Source organism: Ceraceosorus guamensis (assembly GCF_003144195.1).
Source record: "Ceraceosorus guamensis strain MCA 4658 unplaced genomic scaffold IE81scaffold_24, whole genome shotgun sequence".
NCBI lineage: Eukaryota > Fungi > Basidiomycota > Exobasidiomycetes > Ceraceosorales > Ceraceosoraceae > Ceraceosorus > Ceraceosorus guamensis.
Window position 1 is genome coordinate 218,041 of NW_020290019.1, and position 16,042 is coordinate 234,082.

At 54.9% G+C, this 16,042-nt stretch overlaps 6 protein-coding genes across 6 annotated transcripts; 2 read left to right on the forward strand and 4 right to left on the reverse strand.

Moving 5' to 3' along the window:
* Positions 1–272: 272 nt before the first annotated feature.
* Positions 273–1,641, reverse strand: IE81DRAFT_322925 (actin depolymerizing protein; the record flags this gene model as incomplete). The annotated part of the gene is made up of 4 exons (XM_025513780.1): positions 273–656; positions 734–750; positions 842–915; positions 1,221–1,641. The coding sequence occupies 4 exons, from the start codon at positions 1,636–1,638 to the stop codon at positions 506–508; spliced, it is 660 nt and encodes a 219-aa protein (XP_025370164.1). The 3' UTR covers positions 273–505.
* Positions 1,642–1,711: 70 nt separating this feature from the next.
* On the reverse strand, positions 1,712–3,324 carry IE81DRAFT_322926 (hypothetical protein). Its single transcript, XM_025513781.1, has 2 exons — positions 2,264–3,324; positions 1,712–2,184 (listed from the first exon to the last, which is right to left on the reverse strand). The coding sequence occupies exons 1-2, from the start codon at positions 3,176–3,178 to the stop codon at positions 1,993–1,995; spliced, it is 1,107 nt and encodes a 368-aa protein (XP_025370165.1). The 5' UTR covers positions 3,179–3,324; the 3' UTR covers positions 1,712–1,992.
* A 254-nt stretch (positions 3,325–3,578) lies between these two features.
* Positions 3,579–6,027, reverse strand: IE81DRAFT_322927 (hypothetical protein). The gene is made up of 3 exons (XM_025513782.1): positions 5,443–6,027; positions 4,191–5,347; positions 3,579–4,121 (listed from the first exon to the last, which is right to left on the reverse strand). Exons 1-3 carry the CDS (start codon positions 5,812–5,814, stop codon positions 3,743–3,745), a joined length of 1,908 nt encoding a protein of 635 aa, XP_025370166.1. The 5' UTR covers positions 5,815–6,027; the 3' UTR covers positions 3,579–3,742.
* Positions 6,028–6,827: 800 nt separating this feature from the next.
* IE81DRAFT_329844 (hypothetical protein) lies at positions 6,828–7,260 on the reverse strand (the record flags this gene model as incomplete). Its single annotated transcript, XM_025515166.1, has 2 exons — positions 6,828–7,088; positions 7,177–7,260. 2 exons carry the CDS (start codon positions 7,258–7,260, stop codon positions 6,828–6,830), a joined length of 345 nt encoding a protein of 114 aa, XP_025370167.1.
* Positions 7,261–10,970: 3,710 nt separating this feature from the next.
* IE81DRAFT_366184 (hypothetical protein) lies at positions 10,971–13,653 on the forward strand (the record flags this gene model as incomplete). The annotated part of the gene is made up of 5 exons (XM_025516992.1): positions 10,971–11,129; positions 11,206–11,846; positions 11,933–11,999; positions 12,065–12,672; positions 12,746–13,653. 5 exons carry the CDS (start codon positions 10,971–10,973, stop codon positions 13,356–13,358), a joined length of 2,088 nt encoding a protein of 695 aa, XP_025370168.1. The 3' UTR covers positions 13,359–13,653.
* Positions 13,654–14,462: 809 nt separating this feature from the next.
* Positions 14,463–16,019, forward strand: IE81DRAFT_322928 (putative VTC1-protein controls Sec18p/NSF-dependent priming of snares and). The gene is made up of 4 exons (XM_025513783.1): positions 14,463–14,801; positions 15,205–15,229; positions 15,318–15,425; positions 15,615–16,019. The coding sequence occupies exons 1-4, from the start codon at positions 14,730–14,732 to the stop codon at positions 15,782–15,784; spliced, it is 375 nt and encodes a 124-aa protein (XP_025370169.1). The 5' UTR covers positions 14,463–14,729; the 3' UTR covers positions 15,785–16,019.
* The last annotated feature ends 23 nt before the right edge of the window (positions 16,020–16,042 follow it).

The following is a 16,042-nucleotide window of genomic DNA, read 5'->3' on the forward strand; positions in this document are numbered from 1 at the left end:
TCGGAATCCAGATGAAGAGCGTGTGGAAGCGAATAGCGTAATGGAGCTAGACAACAGTGGGCGTCTCACTGCAGCTTGCATCTACACCATCGGGGCTCTCAGAAGTCCCTCCCAAGGATGCCGAGCTTGACGACGAGGATGAGGTCAGCATCAACGTTGCAGGCGACGCTAGAGCTAGACGATTGCAGATCGAGCGGGGCTCTTGATTTCGAGAAAAGGGCTTTGCCGGACCATCTGGTGCACCCGCTCCTGGGCCAGACACACCGACGCGTCCGATGGATCTGCTCATCGATGCCCATGCCGCCGTGATTAGGTCCACATGCGAAGATGAGACCGCAATCACTGCTTTCCCGAAGATGGATCGGGTCCATATGCGTATCACCTAGACAGACGGCCGCACCGACACCTCGACTCGTAGCTTCATGTTGCAGCGCGCAAAGCTCCCACCAGGCTTGCTCACTCCGTGTATGCGCACCAAGTATCTATTGTGCGCTCTGCCCAGCTCTCATGCACCAAGCTTCTTGTCAATCTCCTCTCTATCCAGCGTCCCTTCCCTCAGCTCCACGACCTTGGCAATGTCCGCTTTGACGCTGAAGAGAGAAATGGCGGAAGCGTACAAGGTCGATAATTCAGTCGAAGAGGTAGGTGGTGCCCAACTGTGAGACGACGCGACGGGACCGCAGTGTTTGCGTCAGAGCGAGAGAGGCAGTGAGCCCGCACATGCAGAACTTACTACAGGATGATCAGAGGCTGTGGCAAAGGTTCAGTGCGAAGGAAAGAGGTGTGAGAGCAGAGCCAACATTGAAAGCTGTGTACGTCACGTGTCCTATCGAGTACTCACATATGAGGTTCGCCCATCCCGATGTTTGAGCTCGTAGGAGAGCACGATGAAGCGAGGCGAGTTTTCGGGTAGCTCTGAGGAGATGACGCGGTTGGTCGACTGGGTCAGCCAAGCGGCTTCTGCACTCAATCCAGTGTCATGCCGGATTGGCAAGGTCGCAAGGCTCGTCTCGGCGACTGTCGCAGCAAGTCAGTGCATCTTCAGCGCACCTCTCCCTCCTCAACGAGGGCCATGCCCACGCCGAAGCACGTCGAAGATGCTGTCTCATCGCTCAAGCACAGCTTTGCGCGCTCGAGCCAAGCCTTTGAACAAGTGCTTGGAGTTCGAGGCACCTGCCCCAGACAAACAAGTTGCCCCGCTCGCTCGCTCGTTCGCTCACCTTCTTGCAACTCTTCAATCCCAATATCATCAAACTCTTCCTCCATCTCCATCTGCAACTTTTTCTTGTCAATCTTGACCACCAAAGCTGCCGCTCCCGCATTGCTCTTGCCCATCCTGAACGACTTGAGCTTGTCCAGCAGCGTCACGGGAATGTCCACCGTGGCCATTTTGAGCGAAGCGGGGGTGCGATTGTAAGTAAGAGATTCCGGCGAAAGCTTTGTGAAGGATAGGAAGAGGTAGCGCTCGGCTCTGCTGAAGCGTCGAAGGAAGGATGAGGGGGAACGACGAAGCTTGTTGGAGCAGGTGACGAGCATGAGTGTGGCTGATGCGGATGCTGGTCTGATGATGTCGGTACCATCAGCAGTTGGCGCGGAACAGCTGCTGCTGATCGATGCGTTGCCCCGTGCGAGGCACATCCATGCAGTCAGTCGCAAGGCACACAGGTCGCGAGTGCGCGCTGAACGCTCGAAGTGCGCTCATGCAATTCACGGGCGGTAGCTAATAGCTGTGACGGACAATCTGAATGGGGTTGGGTTTTGAGTCACGTGCGTCTTGGTGCTAGTAGTTGTGGAGGCAGAGACATCCAAGATGAACGCGGTGATCACAGCAACCATCGTTAACAATTCGCATGAACGACCATCCTCGTCCCTGAGCGGCTGCGTGCACTTCGTAAAGAGCGTGGCCTCACATCTGCCTCGTTGCTGACTGCAATGCAAATTTCGAACAGCACACGCGCTTGCGGTGGCCGAGAATGGTACATTGTCTCGACTTTAAAAGTCTGGCGAGTACCGAGTGTCAGATTTGGTCGTCGGTGGTGAGCTCTCCTCCTCCTCATCAAACCACCTCTCCTCGCTGTCCCTGGCGGGCACCGCATTGGCACCTCGTTCGTCTTTGTCTCTCTCATGCCTATCCCACTCATCATCAAAGTCGCAGTCATCGTAGAGGTATTTTGGAATCAAAAGCTGGAGCAGAAGTGAAGGGTAAGAGCTCGTGGACTGTAGATGTGGTATCCCGCAAAGCCTAGATGCATTTTGGACTCACATCACCAGAGACGAACCGTTTCTCGACCTCTGCCATGAAGACTTCCAACCTCTCGCGCTCGATCTGCAAGGCATCTTCGGTTGTTTCGCCAGTAGCACTCGCTTTCACACCTGACGGTTCCTCCTCTCCCCCCACATCACTCGCATCATCTTCCTCCTCCTCCTCCTCCTCCTCTTCCGGTACCGTCTCCCGCTCTTCTTGCTCCAGCCTTGCTATTTTTGCGAGCACCTCGCTCTCGTCAATGTCTCTTTGGAGCCTTTCGAATCGAGGCTGTATCGCCACTTCTGATGGTGGCACGACGCGCTTAGGATCAAACGTTGATCGTGCTTCGGAGGGATCATCGCGAAGGTCGAGCTTTGCCTGAACAGTGCGCGGAGATGCTGATCGTCTCGCGACGACCCTCTCCTTGCCTTTTGCATTGCTATCAGAGACAGAGTCGTTGGCTACGTGCGGAAGCGTAGCACTACCTGACGCGACCGCAGCGTGTGTTGCGCCATCCACAGCTGCTCCCATCTGCACCCTACCGACTGTCCTCTTCCATAACAAAGGCCACCTGGCTCTGCTCTCTTCCACGCTAAGCTCTTCAGGTGTTCGGTGTTTGAAGAATCGCCTCCTTCGATCTCTGATCTGCACAATACCGCTCCTTTCTTGAGCATTCAGAATGCCAGCAAATTCGGACGCCAAGCCCGGTGGAATCTGCTTGATGTACTTGGACAGGAATGCGATAGGATCGGCATGAAGAGAACAAAGTAGATGCTCTCGCTGTTCCAGTTTGTCAGATTCGGAGAGTGGGGACGCATCCAAAGAGTGCAGCTTCATCAACCATGTCGATATTCTGTGTCCTGCCACAACAGGTAGCGCGCGCTGCTGTATGACGCCTTCATGATGCGGTGCAGGAAGGCCGTTCGTGTCCATTTCGACGTTGAATTGGCGTTCAGAGAAGAGAAGTGTGAGCACTGTTGTGAGATGCTCGAGAAGGATACCATCGAAGCCAAGGCTAGCTTCAACTTGCCATGTGAAAGAGGATCATGTTCAGACGAGAGCTTGGTGTCGAGTCGAGGTGGTGCATTTACTCACGAATGATTCTCGCTCCGCTTGGCACCCGCATGGACGTGCGTGTGCGCTCAGCCTCCAAGCTGCGAACGGATGTGGAGGCTGCGCACCTCCCACGCAATAATCATGAATAAATACATTTGTCGCGCAAAGCTCACAAATGTTGACTGCTGCAAGGCGGCGCCTGCCTGCCTGCTGACTGCACCCACTTAGGCTCATCAAAACGATTCCAGCACAGATCAACAGCGCTCGAGAGCGGCAAAGAACGTGGTGACGAGATCTGAATTGATAGGTGGTGGGACTACCGGCACTCGGCCAGCGAAGGTACTGCAAACTTGGCTGGGAAGTTGAAGAGTGGATCAAAGATGCAGGAGCGCGTATATTACACAAACAAACAGGATGGAGTGCGCAAGTCAAAGCAAAGGATTACGATCTGGCCTCTGGCTGACCAGAGCTGCCCAGGAGCGGCGTGCTCTCCGTAGGGACGGACAGAGCCCCTGAAGTTGCGCTAGACGGTCGCTGCTCAGGCGCGGTGCGCGCGTCGATAAGTGGCTGAGTCGCCAGTGCAGGAGTCTCTTGCGCTGTGCCTTGCGTCGGATCGATGGAGGGAGAAGCAACGACAGAGCCCGCAGGTGGAGCAGGAGGTACCGGCACCGTCACATCCCGCTTACATATTGGACAGACCTTGCGTATGCGCACGAGCCAATCGTCGATCTCGCTCCGATGAAAGATGTGTCCGCAGGGCAACACTCTGACTTGATCTCCATCGACAAAATTGTCAAGACAGATGGCGCATTCGTCGCAGCTATCAAGACGGCCAATGCTAAGACGTGAGCGTGGTGCTCGGTCAAACGGTGCCGAGCAGTGTACTCACCTGTAATATGACCTCCCGGGAGGTAAGTGAGCATGGGATGGGTTCGGAGCCGATGCTGCTGCACTCGCAGTGGCGTGCGCTCTCTCTGCCAATGGGGTTACGACAGTCGTCCGCGCAGGATCGCTAGGGCCAGCTTCTTCGTCGGTCTGACGAGCGGAAGTCGGCGGAGAGACAACAGAAGGCGCAGCGGCAGCAGAAGAGGACGCCGAAGCAGAGGCTTGGCCGGGCGAGGCATTTGAAATGGGCAAATCCGAATCGTTCCCCTCCACCTTCTCCCAGGGCTGACCGTTGGCACGCCAGATGAGGCAAGGCAAGGAGAGCACCACAACCTCGGGAGCTCTGTCTTTCTTTCTCTGTCGTGCAAGCCGAATGCGGTGCACAATGACGGTGAGGATCGTCATGAAAGATGGCAAGAGCAGCAACATCAATGCTAGATCAATGAGCGGCCATTCCCACATGATGTCGTCTCGGCCCAGGATGATATCTAACCCTTTGCTTCTTGGACCTTTGCCTCCCTCCGGAGTGTGGCACTGATCGGCATGCTTCAGGCACCATTCGCGTTTCTTGTGCTGCTCTCGCGCCAGCTCTTCTACCAGTCTTCGCAAGTCGACGTAGCTCGGCCGAGTGATGAAAGTGCTCGGAATGCGAATGTCGGAAGTGTCGCCGGGCGCAAACATCGTCAGCAGTCTACCGGCCAAGCCTGGATCTTCGGCATCAGATCCGCCAGGTGAAGGCCTCCAAGAGGCTGAAGGAGCGTCACCGACAACCACTGCTTTGGCTCCTAGTGCTTGACTGACGCGCACTTTGGCGGCAAAGGAACAGCCGCCTCCACGCTCCACGAGCGCAACCCAGTCGGAAGGTGGCCGGACAGGGATAGCAGGAGAAGCGTTTATTACTGCAACTCCTTGCACAGCTAGATCAGAATCGTCAGAGTCGCTCAGACGACCAAGATCGGTTCCATCCTCGCCTTCCTTCCAGCCCGGCCCCCCTCGGTAAGGGCATGCCACGTCGGCGTTCCAGGGCTCCTTGGTGGCAGCCTGCGCTGCGGGCTTTAGATAAAAGTCCGAGATGGGCAGCAGCGAGCCACGCTGCCCTTCGTCTGCAGTGATGTGAGGACCAAAAGCTGCAGGGCGTGTTACGTAGCGAGCTTGCGTTTTCTGAGCAAAGTGATAGTCGTGAGGACATGCGAAGCGGAGCCAAGTTAGTGGCCATTTGCGATCAAGGACGCAAAGCAGCACAATCCAGCACTCACCACAACCTCGAGGGTGCTGCCGCCCCAGGCGAATGTGGTATCTCCATCACCAAAGAGACCACCGCCAGGCGTTGCATTCTCATCGTCGGTGGGCAGGTGAAAAGTCGACTCGAAGGATCCATCGACGAAGCTGGGCAGGTAGCTGGGATCGGATGGAAAAATGATCTCCATCCATCGACCAGCTCCGCGCAGGATAGCAGATGAGAAACGAGTGGCGAAGGATGACGATGATGAGGTAGCAGATGTGGAAGTTGCGCTTGTTGATGCTCCACTCGAGGACGTGGCATGGGCGAGAGCGTGTTGCTGAGTGAGCAACAGCGCAAGTGCTGCTAGGGCCACAGATCGCTTTCTGAGAGCTCGTCGACTACCCATGCTGCCTAATCAGCAGAGGGAAGCGGTTGAGAGCGAGATGACGGACTTGGATGGAGTGAATAGGAGAAGGCGCGAGTGTGGAGTCAGGGTGTGGTGTGTACGCTGCATCAGCTCTGTAGCTGTGAGACATGAGTGGGCAAACAAGTCGATTGCAACCCACAATGATCGAGTAGTGTCAGTCACAGGACTGAGTGTGAGTGCGAGTGAGGCGGTCAAGAGTGTGGTGCAAGCCTCCGCCGAATCGCGAGCATCTCGCAACTTAGCCCCGTCGCCACCCGCGCCCCGCGCAGGCTGGTTCCTCATCTCGCCAGCATATCTCATGCGCCCCGCGGTCACGCTCCACGCACGACACATCACTCAAACTCAGAATTGACTCTCTTCTGACTCTTGACTCGTGACTTGTGACTTGCTCGACAAGTTGCTTTTTGATAAGGTGACGGCAGCGTGCTTGATGCGACACGTGACAGTCACGAGTCTCCTCCTCCTGCAGCGGTTCAGGGTTGGCGCCTTGTTGCCTCGGGATTCACGATTCAGCGTCACTCACGAGTCTTAGTTCACCATCTACGTGAAGCCGTGATTCTGATGTTCACGATTGGTTGACGGATGATTGACCTGGACAACTTTAATTGACCTGCTCGGCGGGTGACCCGCGTGCATCGTGCCATGGTCTCAAAGCATCGGAATGCTCAACGCTGCTGTGCATCTATTCCGATTGGCAAGTTCATTTAGCGCGCACAGGATTTGACAATTTTGTTGTACACGTCTTGTAGGGTTGAAAGGATAGTTGCCACCAGAGGATAGAGATGATTGCAGCTCGGACCACACCTTCGAGAAGCAGAAGGAGGCGAGATTGCTCGAATCTACGCGGTCATACTTTGCAAGGCAAGTGTCAGCTCACGTCAGCGTCAAAGAACGACCACAAGGACAACGAGACAGCCATTGTATTCAGTCAAGTTCATCCAAGGGATGGCAAGGCAGCAAGCCACTCACGATGATGGAAAGAGCGAGCCAATTTACTCTTGGCACTGGGGCATCTTGCGCCAAGGACCAGTCCAGAAGGGATTTGGATGGTCGGACAAATGACACTCCTTCTTCGGGTGCTTTGTTGGTGGCTCCTGCTCGGCAGGGGGCTGGTCGGGAAAGAAGAATCTTGCAAATGGATTACCATCGATGGGGAACCTCTTCACCAAGTTTGAAGCTGCACTAATCGGCACGCTGTAGCGGTGGGAAAGCTGCTCAAAGGCGCCTGAAGTTTCCATCGCTACAATCGATTCCTAGACGTGGACAAGGGCAAAGATGCAGTCAGCTCGATCGATGGATCACCCGATGGTGCGATTTACCGCATCGACCACAGACACTGACGAAGACTGGCACAGCTTGAATCGTGCGACTACTCAGAGACAGCAGGGCAATGCAGAGGCAGCCGAAAAGAAGCTTTTGCGTCATTTTGCTGCTAGACTTGCGCTGTCGAAAAAGCAGGCGATGCGCTTATGTTGAAGGACAATCCCAAGGGCGAAGAGGGGATTCGGGATTCGAGCGTAGATGTCGGATCTTGGAGCATGTGGTCACGCATACGAAACGACGTACGCACACTTCAAGTACCGCCACTCTCAGCGTACAGACTACATCGAACGTCGAGCGTGTGACGGTTCGCGGGAACGGAAGGCACATTCAACGATTCGCGCGGCACACGACGAGGTGATGTCGGGAGGCAAAGAGCAACGGAAGAATCTTCCGGCTCTGAGGATTCAGGTACCTGCAAGTGGACACAAAAGCGCCCTTCCGGTACCAACGTCGGTCGTCAGACGCCGAGGAAAGGTGTTTCGTGCTACTACTACTATGGTATCGTAAACAGTGCGGCATGGGACCAATGCCGAGGCCCCGACATTGCGCTACTCGTGCGACATCCAAATCGCTCTGCGCAAATATCCTTGCAGGCAGTGCTGCAGACCACATACGGACGGCGATAGATGTTCAAATCTCGAGCAAGTGCGCCAAAACGCCAATCCATTACCCCTCCTTCCTGCCGGTATAGCTAGAGCACAACGCCATCACAATCATCGGTGCCCTGGAGTGATTCCGTCACGGGAAGAATGATTGCAAACATGAGGCCGAGATGGCTCGCGACCAGCCGCTCAAAGTGCCACCGAAGCCCGTCTGTCGCCAGCATTGGGCAGGCGCGAGGGGAAAGGAAAGAAAAAGATGTCGCACAGACAACGTCACATACGAATCACAGCCCACAGATAAGGTGGTAGGCCTTGGGAGGCCCTACCGGTTCGGCGCTTGCGAAGACTTGAAAAGGTCGTGAATCGGATGCTTTTGCGCGCGCTACACTCGGAGCCGGATGGGGCCAGCGGCATGGAAGTGGCGTTGGCCTGCGAAATGGAAGGGTGATCGAGGCGCCGCGCACTCAAACCTCGTCGGGTCTGTGAATACGTTTGTCCAGTTACGGACGAGGAGCATAGCATCGGAAGAGCAATGAGCAGTGCATGATCAAGGCATCTCAAGTGCTACAAGACCTCGGGGACATTCAAGCATGCCACATCGCGCTGTTTGCTTCGTAGAGTGATTCGGAAGCCATCTCGTCGTCTGCTATCCACGTTGCCAGGGCGCGTTTGGTAATTGTGAATGTCATTCGGGGCATTGCAAATTGTTGATGAATTTTGCACACCTTTGACCGGTGCACTGCCCTCATTATGCTTGACACAAACAGCATTGCATGGAAAGTGAAGGTCAGGTTGAAGAATGGCGCAGCTCCGTGCCCGTGCTTCACGGTCTGAGCCCCTTGTATACCTGGTGGCCATGCTGACGGACGGGAACGCGAGCTGTTGGCGCAAGGGCCGCCGAGAGATGTGGGACGTTGAGGTGGCCGCCATCACACTACTACAATCGTGAAACGCAAGAATAAGTGCGTGGCTGTTTAGCGAAGCAGCGGCCGAGCATTCACATTCGCACCGTAACAGTCTGGGCTTGGAGTATACGCTGGCGTTGCTGAAACCCAAGGTCTGATTAATTACAGCCTTCTGCGTGATAAGTGCGCAGTGCACATGCAGGAGGTGTGCCGCCGTCAACGGCGCTCCCGACTGCGCCTGGTTTAACATGGTAGAACACACCCGTGATTCGTGATTGTCGATCACGAATCCTCTGTATGGTCTATGGTTCTGACCCGCGTAGGGACGTTCGAAGTAGACAAGCTGACAGGTGAGCTGATGGATCAATGCGAAACGAGTGCACTTCGATTCCTTGATTGCGTTCTTGAATTCGAGAATTGGATGGAAAGCTGTAATCCGGGTGGTCCTTGCTCGCCTTTGCTCTGTCTTGATCAGCGCGGCCCTCTTCTCCCGACCAGAGTCAGTGTGCCATCCCGCTGACGTTGTGTATCACTCACGACTGATAAAGGAACGCTCATATACAGGATGAGCCGCTGCTCAGGGTCCGGTTACTGGATGCTGCCATATTCGGAGCCTCTTGGAACCCTTTCCTAAACTCGTGGTCACTCATACCCGAGGTACCTTACCCCGCGTCGCGGACTCTCGCAATAATTTGTGATCAAGAGCAAATCCATACTCACGACTGTGCGGCCCTATGCTGATGTCTGTAGCCGATAGTGCCCATGCATTTGGCATCAGATATAGATGTCTTCGTCCCGCGGTACAGGGCAAGGCGACACTCACGCCTCACCCTGCCTGACTCACGACTGAGCCGTGATGAATAGAGGCGTGCGTATCTTTTGGTCAGATGCGCTTCAGTCGTGAGTGAGCGTGACATAAGGTGCGGCACCGGAGGATGCAGCAGAACGAGACAGCAAGGGCCTCTATACAGCAGCACATACAAATCGCACCATGCATCAGCACGCCGTCGGCGTTGAACAGGCGGTACATGAGCAAGGCGTGGTAAGCGGCAGCGATTTGAAAGCCTTGTCTTCTTCCTCTTCTGAGAAGCCAAGGTGTGCTGCACGATGCTCGCGTGTATCACGCCTGCCTTGCTCTTTCTGTTCCTGCTCCACACGAGAGCCACGAGCTAAGAATGCATGGTTGATGGATGGCCTTGAGAGTTCCATTGAGCCACAATAAAAGATAAGTGCACAGCTTGTTTGTGCAGCAAGCAACGATGATGTACAAGATTCCGACTGCACTCAAGGGTTTACGTTGATACGTTCCTCATTCGTGAGTGCAACGACGAACAGGTCGGAATTTGCAGGTTCCCCGATGCATCTGAGCCTGCTTAATTGCATTCTTGTAGCAAATTGTGTGACTCACAGTCTCGCGTTGATGTTGCAGCTATATATATATACACCACCAGTCGTGAGTGCGTGCAGACAACGTGAGTGACTGTCTCGAACTCTGCGACGATCGAGGTATGAAGTCTTAATTGACCAGCCGCAGCCTATAGAGTAGACAACTTTGTGTGAAGATTTTCAATTCTTGCGCCCAAAAAGCCGGCACTGATAGGTCATGTGGGCAGTCATTGGCGGCATTGCAGCAACAGCAGCGGTCGCGAGGTGTGGTCGAAGGTCAATGTGAGTCACAGTGGCCCGGCGTGCATGCAGTCAGAGGCTGCGCAAATAGCCCAGGTGCCTGACGCTGATGGCCATTGGCGTATATAGTGGTATCTATGCCTAGCTCTACTCTTGGCTGCTGAACCCTCATCGATGCTGCTGATGCAGTCGTGAGTCCCAATCCGACTACTGCCCTCTCAGCCCTTTCAGCCGCGGCGAGAGTCGCAAATGAGCATTCGCGCAGCCCATTCTCATCACCAAGCCTAAAGATAGGTATAATATCGCGCAGCAGCAGACGCGAGCTCGAGCATCGGCTATAGCTATAAAGCTTTGTGTCTGCCAGCAACGTTGTAATCTCGTTCCCCCTTAATGTGCAGGTGCACTCACCGCTGACAATTGCTGTGACTGGTCGAACGTCCGCCGCTTCTCCGCTCACTGTCAAATACAGCGTGGCCCTCTCCGTTGTTCCCTCCTCTTCGTGTCCTTCTGTCTCCGTTCCGCTGGCAGGGGTGCACCTGCGAATAGCCTCCCGCTCCCTCCCACAAGAGTCACCTACCTCGCAACGCAGCCAAGCAGAGCGTAAGCATTGGAGCGTTACAAGGCTGGCAAGACAAGGCGCGAACTCGACGCCTTTTCCAGTGCAGGCGGTGCCGACAAGATGTCGAACCAACATGATAATGGTAACACTGGCGCTTCGGAGTCGCAGATGCCTATGCTTACGCTGGCATACCTCAACCATGCTATCTCCTGGACATATCCGATCATTGCTGCTCAAGTCATCGCCATGCTCGAGTGCGTTCGAGTCCTCCCAGCCGAAGTAAGTCTCTCCTGATCGGTAGCACATCGCACTGGACTAGCGTCTCACCGCATCAACGTGTGCTGCAATCCGACAGGTTCGCATGATCATGCGCGCTTACAAGCGGCGCAGGCTCAACGCTGCCGAGACGCTCTTCTTCATGATCAAGTATGCGACGGTCCTGTCATTCAGTCTGGATTTGACGATTCAGCTGACGCAGCTGTTGCAGAGCGACGACGCTTGCTTGGGTGCAAGCTGGGCATCGCTGTTCTTCCTTTTTTTCGCATCGAGCACTGTCGTCGCCTCTCTCTGCTGGCGTGCGCACATCATCTTCCACAGATCGTTGTTCTCTCGCAACTTGCTATGCATCGGCTTGCTTGTTCAGATCGGCATCTCCATTTACACACTTTCCAAGCAAGGCAAGTTCGACACGCTCTTCAGCGACGGGACAGCCGCCTATTGCAATCTTCGCAGCCAAGTCGATCCCGTGCTGGCCTCGAGACCGCCTCCTCCTTGGTACAGTCTTAGTGCACCGTGGTTCCTCTTGTACAACACGCTTTTCGACGGCATTATCGTCGCAACAACCACCTGGCGCCTTCTTAAAGCTGCTCGTGGGCCGACCGGCTTCGCTTCCATCAGCAAACGCCTCTTCGCCAACGGCATCCAGTATTCCGCAGTGGTCTGCACGGTCAACTTGGTCGAATTCATTGCTATTATGGCCGCTTTTAAGAAGATGCCGTCGCTTCTTGGCCTTTCCATTTCCATCCAGGTCGTGACCGGAATGAGTGAGTACGAGATCGCTGATCCGGTCTTTTCGGTTGCAGCTTGAGCCAGCCGAGACTGAAGCGCTGCTTCAACATATGCTTCCCTGGACCGACTTGGACAGATATGGTGAGTTCTCCATGCACCCGCTGAAATGAGCATGCGCTGATCAACCATACTTGTTGCTTCTACAGCTCATCTCTGAGCAAGATGCTGTGCACGGCCACTACGGTGGCATGTCTTCCATGGTCAAACCACCCCAGTACCGTTCCGACCCTTCGAGTGGAAGACCAGGCTTCCCAGCTCTGCCTCTTGCATCTTCAGGTGCCTCTTCCCACGCCACGTCTGGCTTCGATTCGAGCATCAGGGACTCCAAAGCTCTTCTGACAGCTAAATCGGGGTTTGGAAGGGGGCAGGGCGGGACCGCTCTGCCCTCAGTACCAATGAGGACGCTATCGAGCTCGGGACACGGTGATCGTGATGTGGATGGCTTTGTGCACGATGCAGAAGCTGGCATGTACAGTTCCACGACAGATGACTACCTTGCTAGCACTTTGTTGGAGAAAGGGGAACTCGGCACACCTCCAGGACCCGCCCCACCCTTTTCGATGCTCTCTGGCACACCTTCCAACTTTGATGAGACGCCTTCGGAGTTTGGCGACAATGTGGACTACACTCGATCCCCTGGGAAACGCGCGAACGAGTCTAGATCTCTCACTTTGGGCGACGACGGCAAGAACAACTTGTCGATCGGTGCCATTCGTGAACGAGCTGCAGAGCTGAAGAGGAGCGAGAATGAGCAGTAAGTCGAGAAACACGAGTGAATGCCAAGACGACGTTCCTCACATTCTGCCGCCATACATCTCGGACTGCAGCCATCACAACCGCAAGAGCGTCCCGAGCGCGAAGCCCTCAATCTTTTCTGGAACTGATGGCTTTGGCGCTCCCGGACCGCACGGAAAAAATCAGATCATGGTGGAGACGACGCGTGACGTCACGCGCAGCTCACCTGTGCGAGACACCGCGCTTAGTCGCATGACCACTTCTTCAGGTGCCAGTCCAAACGAGGATTCTTTCAGCACACCCAAGCGCAAGCCAATGGACCCAGTTGCTTCCGAGATCCTGCCGGGACGTCACCTGGGACACACTCCCAACGCCAGCGTCTCGTCGATTCACGATCCTCGTTACCAGATTACAAGATCTTCTTCGGATCCGAACTCCAATCACGGGCAAAGACAGCATTGCATCGACCCAGTCGTTGCAGCCGCCTACCCGAAGCTAGCTGCTCAGCAATCGAAGGCTCATCAGAAGGATATGTACGAGGGAGATCGAGGACTCGACCATTCTTACGACCCACCAGGATCCGCTACTTCTCAAGCTAGCAGCTTCGCGGCAGGTGAGCCTCGAGTCACCATTTCAAATCGCGCCGTCGATCAATTCACTACGAACCAAGGTAGTGCGACGAGCGCTGGTAACCGCTACTTCTGAGCAAGCTGAGAATAACCACATTCGACAAAGCCGTGAAGACTAGCGCCCACCAGTGCTCAATCTGCATCCGGTGTCTTGCCTTCTACCCTGCGTTGACGGCCCGTCTTTCCGCGGTCTCGAGACATTTGATCGATTGAGCTTGACTCGACGACGGCGTCCGAAATTCTAAAGGTACCCGACCACTGTTGCCTCTGACTAATACAATTCGTGTCACCTAATTTGTCGAGGGATGAGCTTGCTTTTGCGAGGTGCTCTGAGCATGCTCGAGTGAGATGAGGTCTGAAAAGTTAACAAGTCGATGTGTGGTTGCGAACACCAATGTGTCGACGATGATTTGGACCGATTTGCTGCACGTTCAGAACTGGGATTGCACAGACGTGCACACACACAGCCTAACGACGGATGCTGCTGGGAATGCGAGTCAATTCACGATGTTCAATTGCGCGCCCGACTTTTCACGTCTGACGACTGCATCGATCAGCAGTGAGTAGTGCCATCGCTACCGCGAGCCGTGACTAGCCAGCCACCAACGAGTGTGAGTCATGCAAGATGTGCACGTTCTCTACGAGACGTGCAGCGGTGCAAAGCGTTTCTTCTTCCAAACGCACCAAAAGAGCTCGTTTGTAACTCACACTATTCCTCCCCTTTCTCTCTTGACGCTGGAAGATGAGTCTCGAAAAGCTTGTTGCGCCTCTTTTGAATAAAACAAGAGATCGACTTACTTGTTTTCGACAAATGGCAGGGTGTTGACAGGAGACCGGCGGGCTCGAGCTAGGCGTGTCAGTCGTGAAAAACGCCCGCCGCTGCTCGCAATCGCGCCGGATGGCGCTCGATGAGTTTGAAATAAGGGCAAGTCACGTCGCATGCTCTTTGATTGAGGTCACAATGCCCGTGGCACGCTCGATGGGTGCGTCTAGAGGGCCGTAGCTGAGGTGTAATTCGTGGATAGGCAAGACAAGCCGAAGCATTGAAAAGTGTGTGATCGCGAATCACGAAGCAAGCGCATCATGGCAAGCGCAGCCACGAAGGTGGCTCGATCGTCTAAACGGCTGCATGGGCGCGCGATGCGCGCGCGCTCTTGCCCACGGTATCGTACCCTTATGGCGGTCGGTACTCACAGTAGTCTGCGCGGAGAGAGTGTCCCCCGTCGAGCTGCGCGATCGTAGCGTCGTCCGCGAACGCGGCGGCAAGGCAGCAAACAAGCCAACACCACGAGTGTACATCTGCCAAGCGCCGTACATTTTCCTCGCGACCATCTCCACAGCGACTCCATCCACACACCGTTTGCTCTCGTGACTGCTGCTCGCATCCAGCCTCGGCTTGCTTCGATATACACCAAGCATTACATCCGTCACGTTTGGTGGTGTCAAGATGTCCACTCAACCTCTCCTCCAACGCACCGCTGGAAAGCGCATCGCGCTGCCTGTCCGAGTCGAGCCAAAGGTGAGCAGGGACACCGGGGTGCACCAGCAGAGAACGTGTAGCGAAAAGGATCGTTGCAATTGCTTGGCTTCGGAGAGTATGGGGCAGGGAGGAGACGAGCATAAGACTTGCACAATGGCTGCAGGGAACTACGATGCGTCTTAGAGCCAAACAGCATTGCGTATTGAGATATGACGTAGATCGCCATTGAAGAAGGTGGGAATGGATAATGAGAGAATGGAAAGTGAGCGACGAGCGCTTCATCGGCAGTGCTCAGGAGCAGGGGAGCAATCTGTCACATGCTGAGCGTCGAAAAAGTATATCTGCACTCGACAATTACGTCTGATCTAGGCATGACTGTGGGCAAATTCAGAGCAGATGGGATGGCCAGACAGTTGACGCAGCTATTCTCTTTGCCATTCAGGTCTTCTTCGCCAACGAACGTACCTGTGTGTATGCGTCTCCATCGCAGTCCTGTTGCGGCACCCACATCTGACGCGCCGCTTGGCAATCCCTCCCCCCCCCCTTCGTTTCTAGTCTTGTCATGGCTCAACTTTACAGTCACCCTATCTGCTCTGGCGGCTGGCCTGCTCAACTTTGGTGACAAGGTTGGCCGCGTGTCTGCTGCCATGTTCAGCTTTGTCGGTGAGCACAGGACGACCGCTTTCGGAGACTTCATGCTTTGGGAGGGAGGGGCTGCTGTACGCCCATATGAAGCAGCATGGCGCACGCTCGCCTCAAAGATGAGGCCAAGTGTAGAGTAGCTTCACTTGCGCATACTTTCAAGGCTTGCCACAAGACTGACTTGGCTCGCTGCTCTATTTGCCATTACAGCAATGGCCATCATGGTCTACGCCCTCGTCACCTACCACTGGCGAGCTTCGGCCATTCGCAACCGAGGAACAGGCCCCTACGATGACAGGCTCGGTCCCACCATGCTCAGCGTCCTCTTGCTCATCGCCGTCGTCGTCAACTTTATCCTCCGCTTCAATGATGCTGCATAGGCTCGCGGTACAGTGCAATATTGGGAGAAAGACTTCTGGAAGCGGAGATGGGGAGACGCATGAAGGAGAGGGATCCTTCTGTGTCTTGGTTTCCTGTCATGTAATCGCATCCACCTTCAAGCACCAATGACCACAGATTGGTTTGCGCTTGAAATGTATGAATCAAGAGACGCGAGCGAGAGCAATCACACGAAACGAGGAGGTCCTGCAGTGGACATTGAAATGGACTAGGCGTTGACTTTCGTTCATGGGTGCACG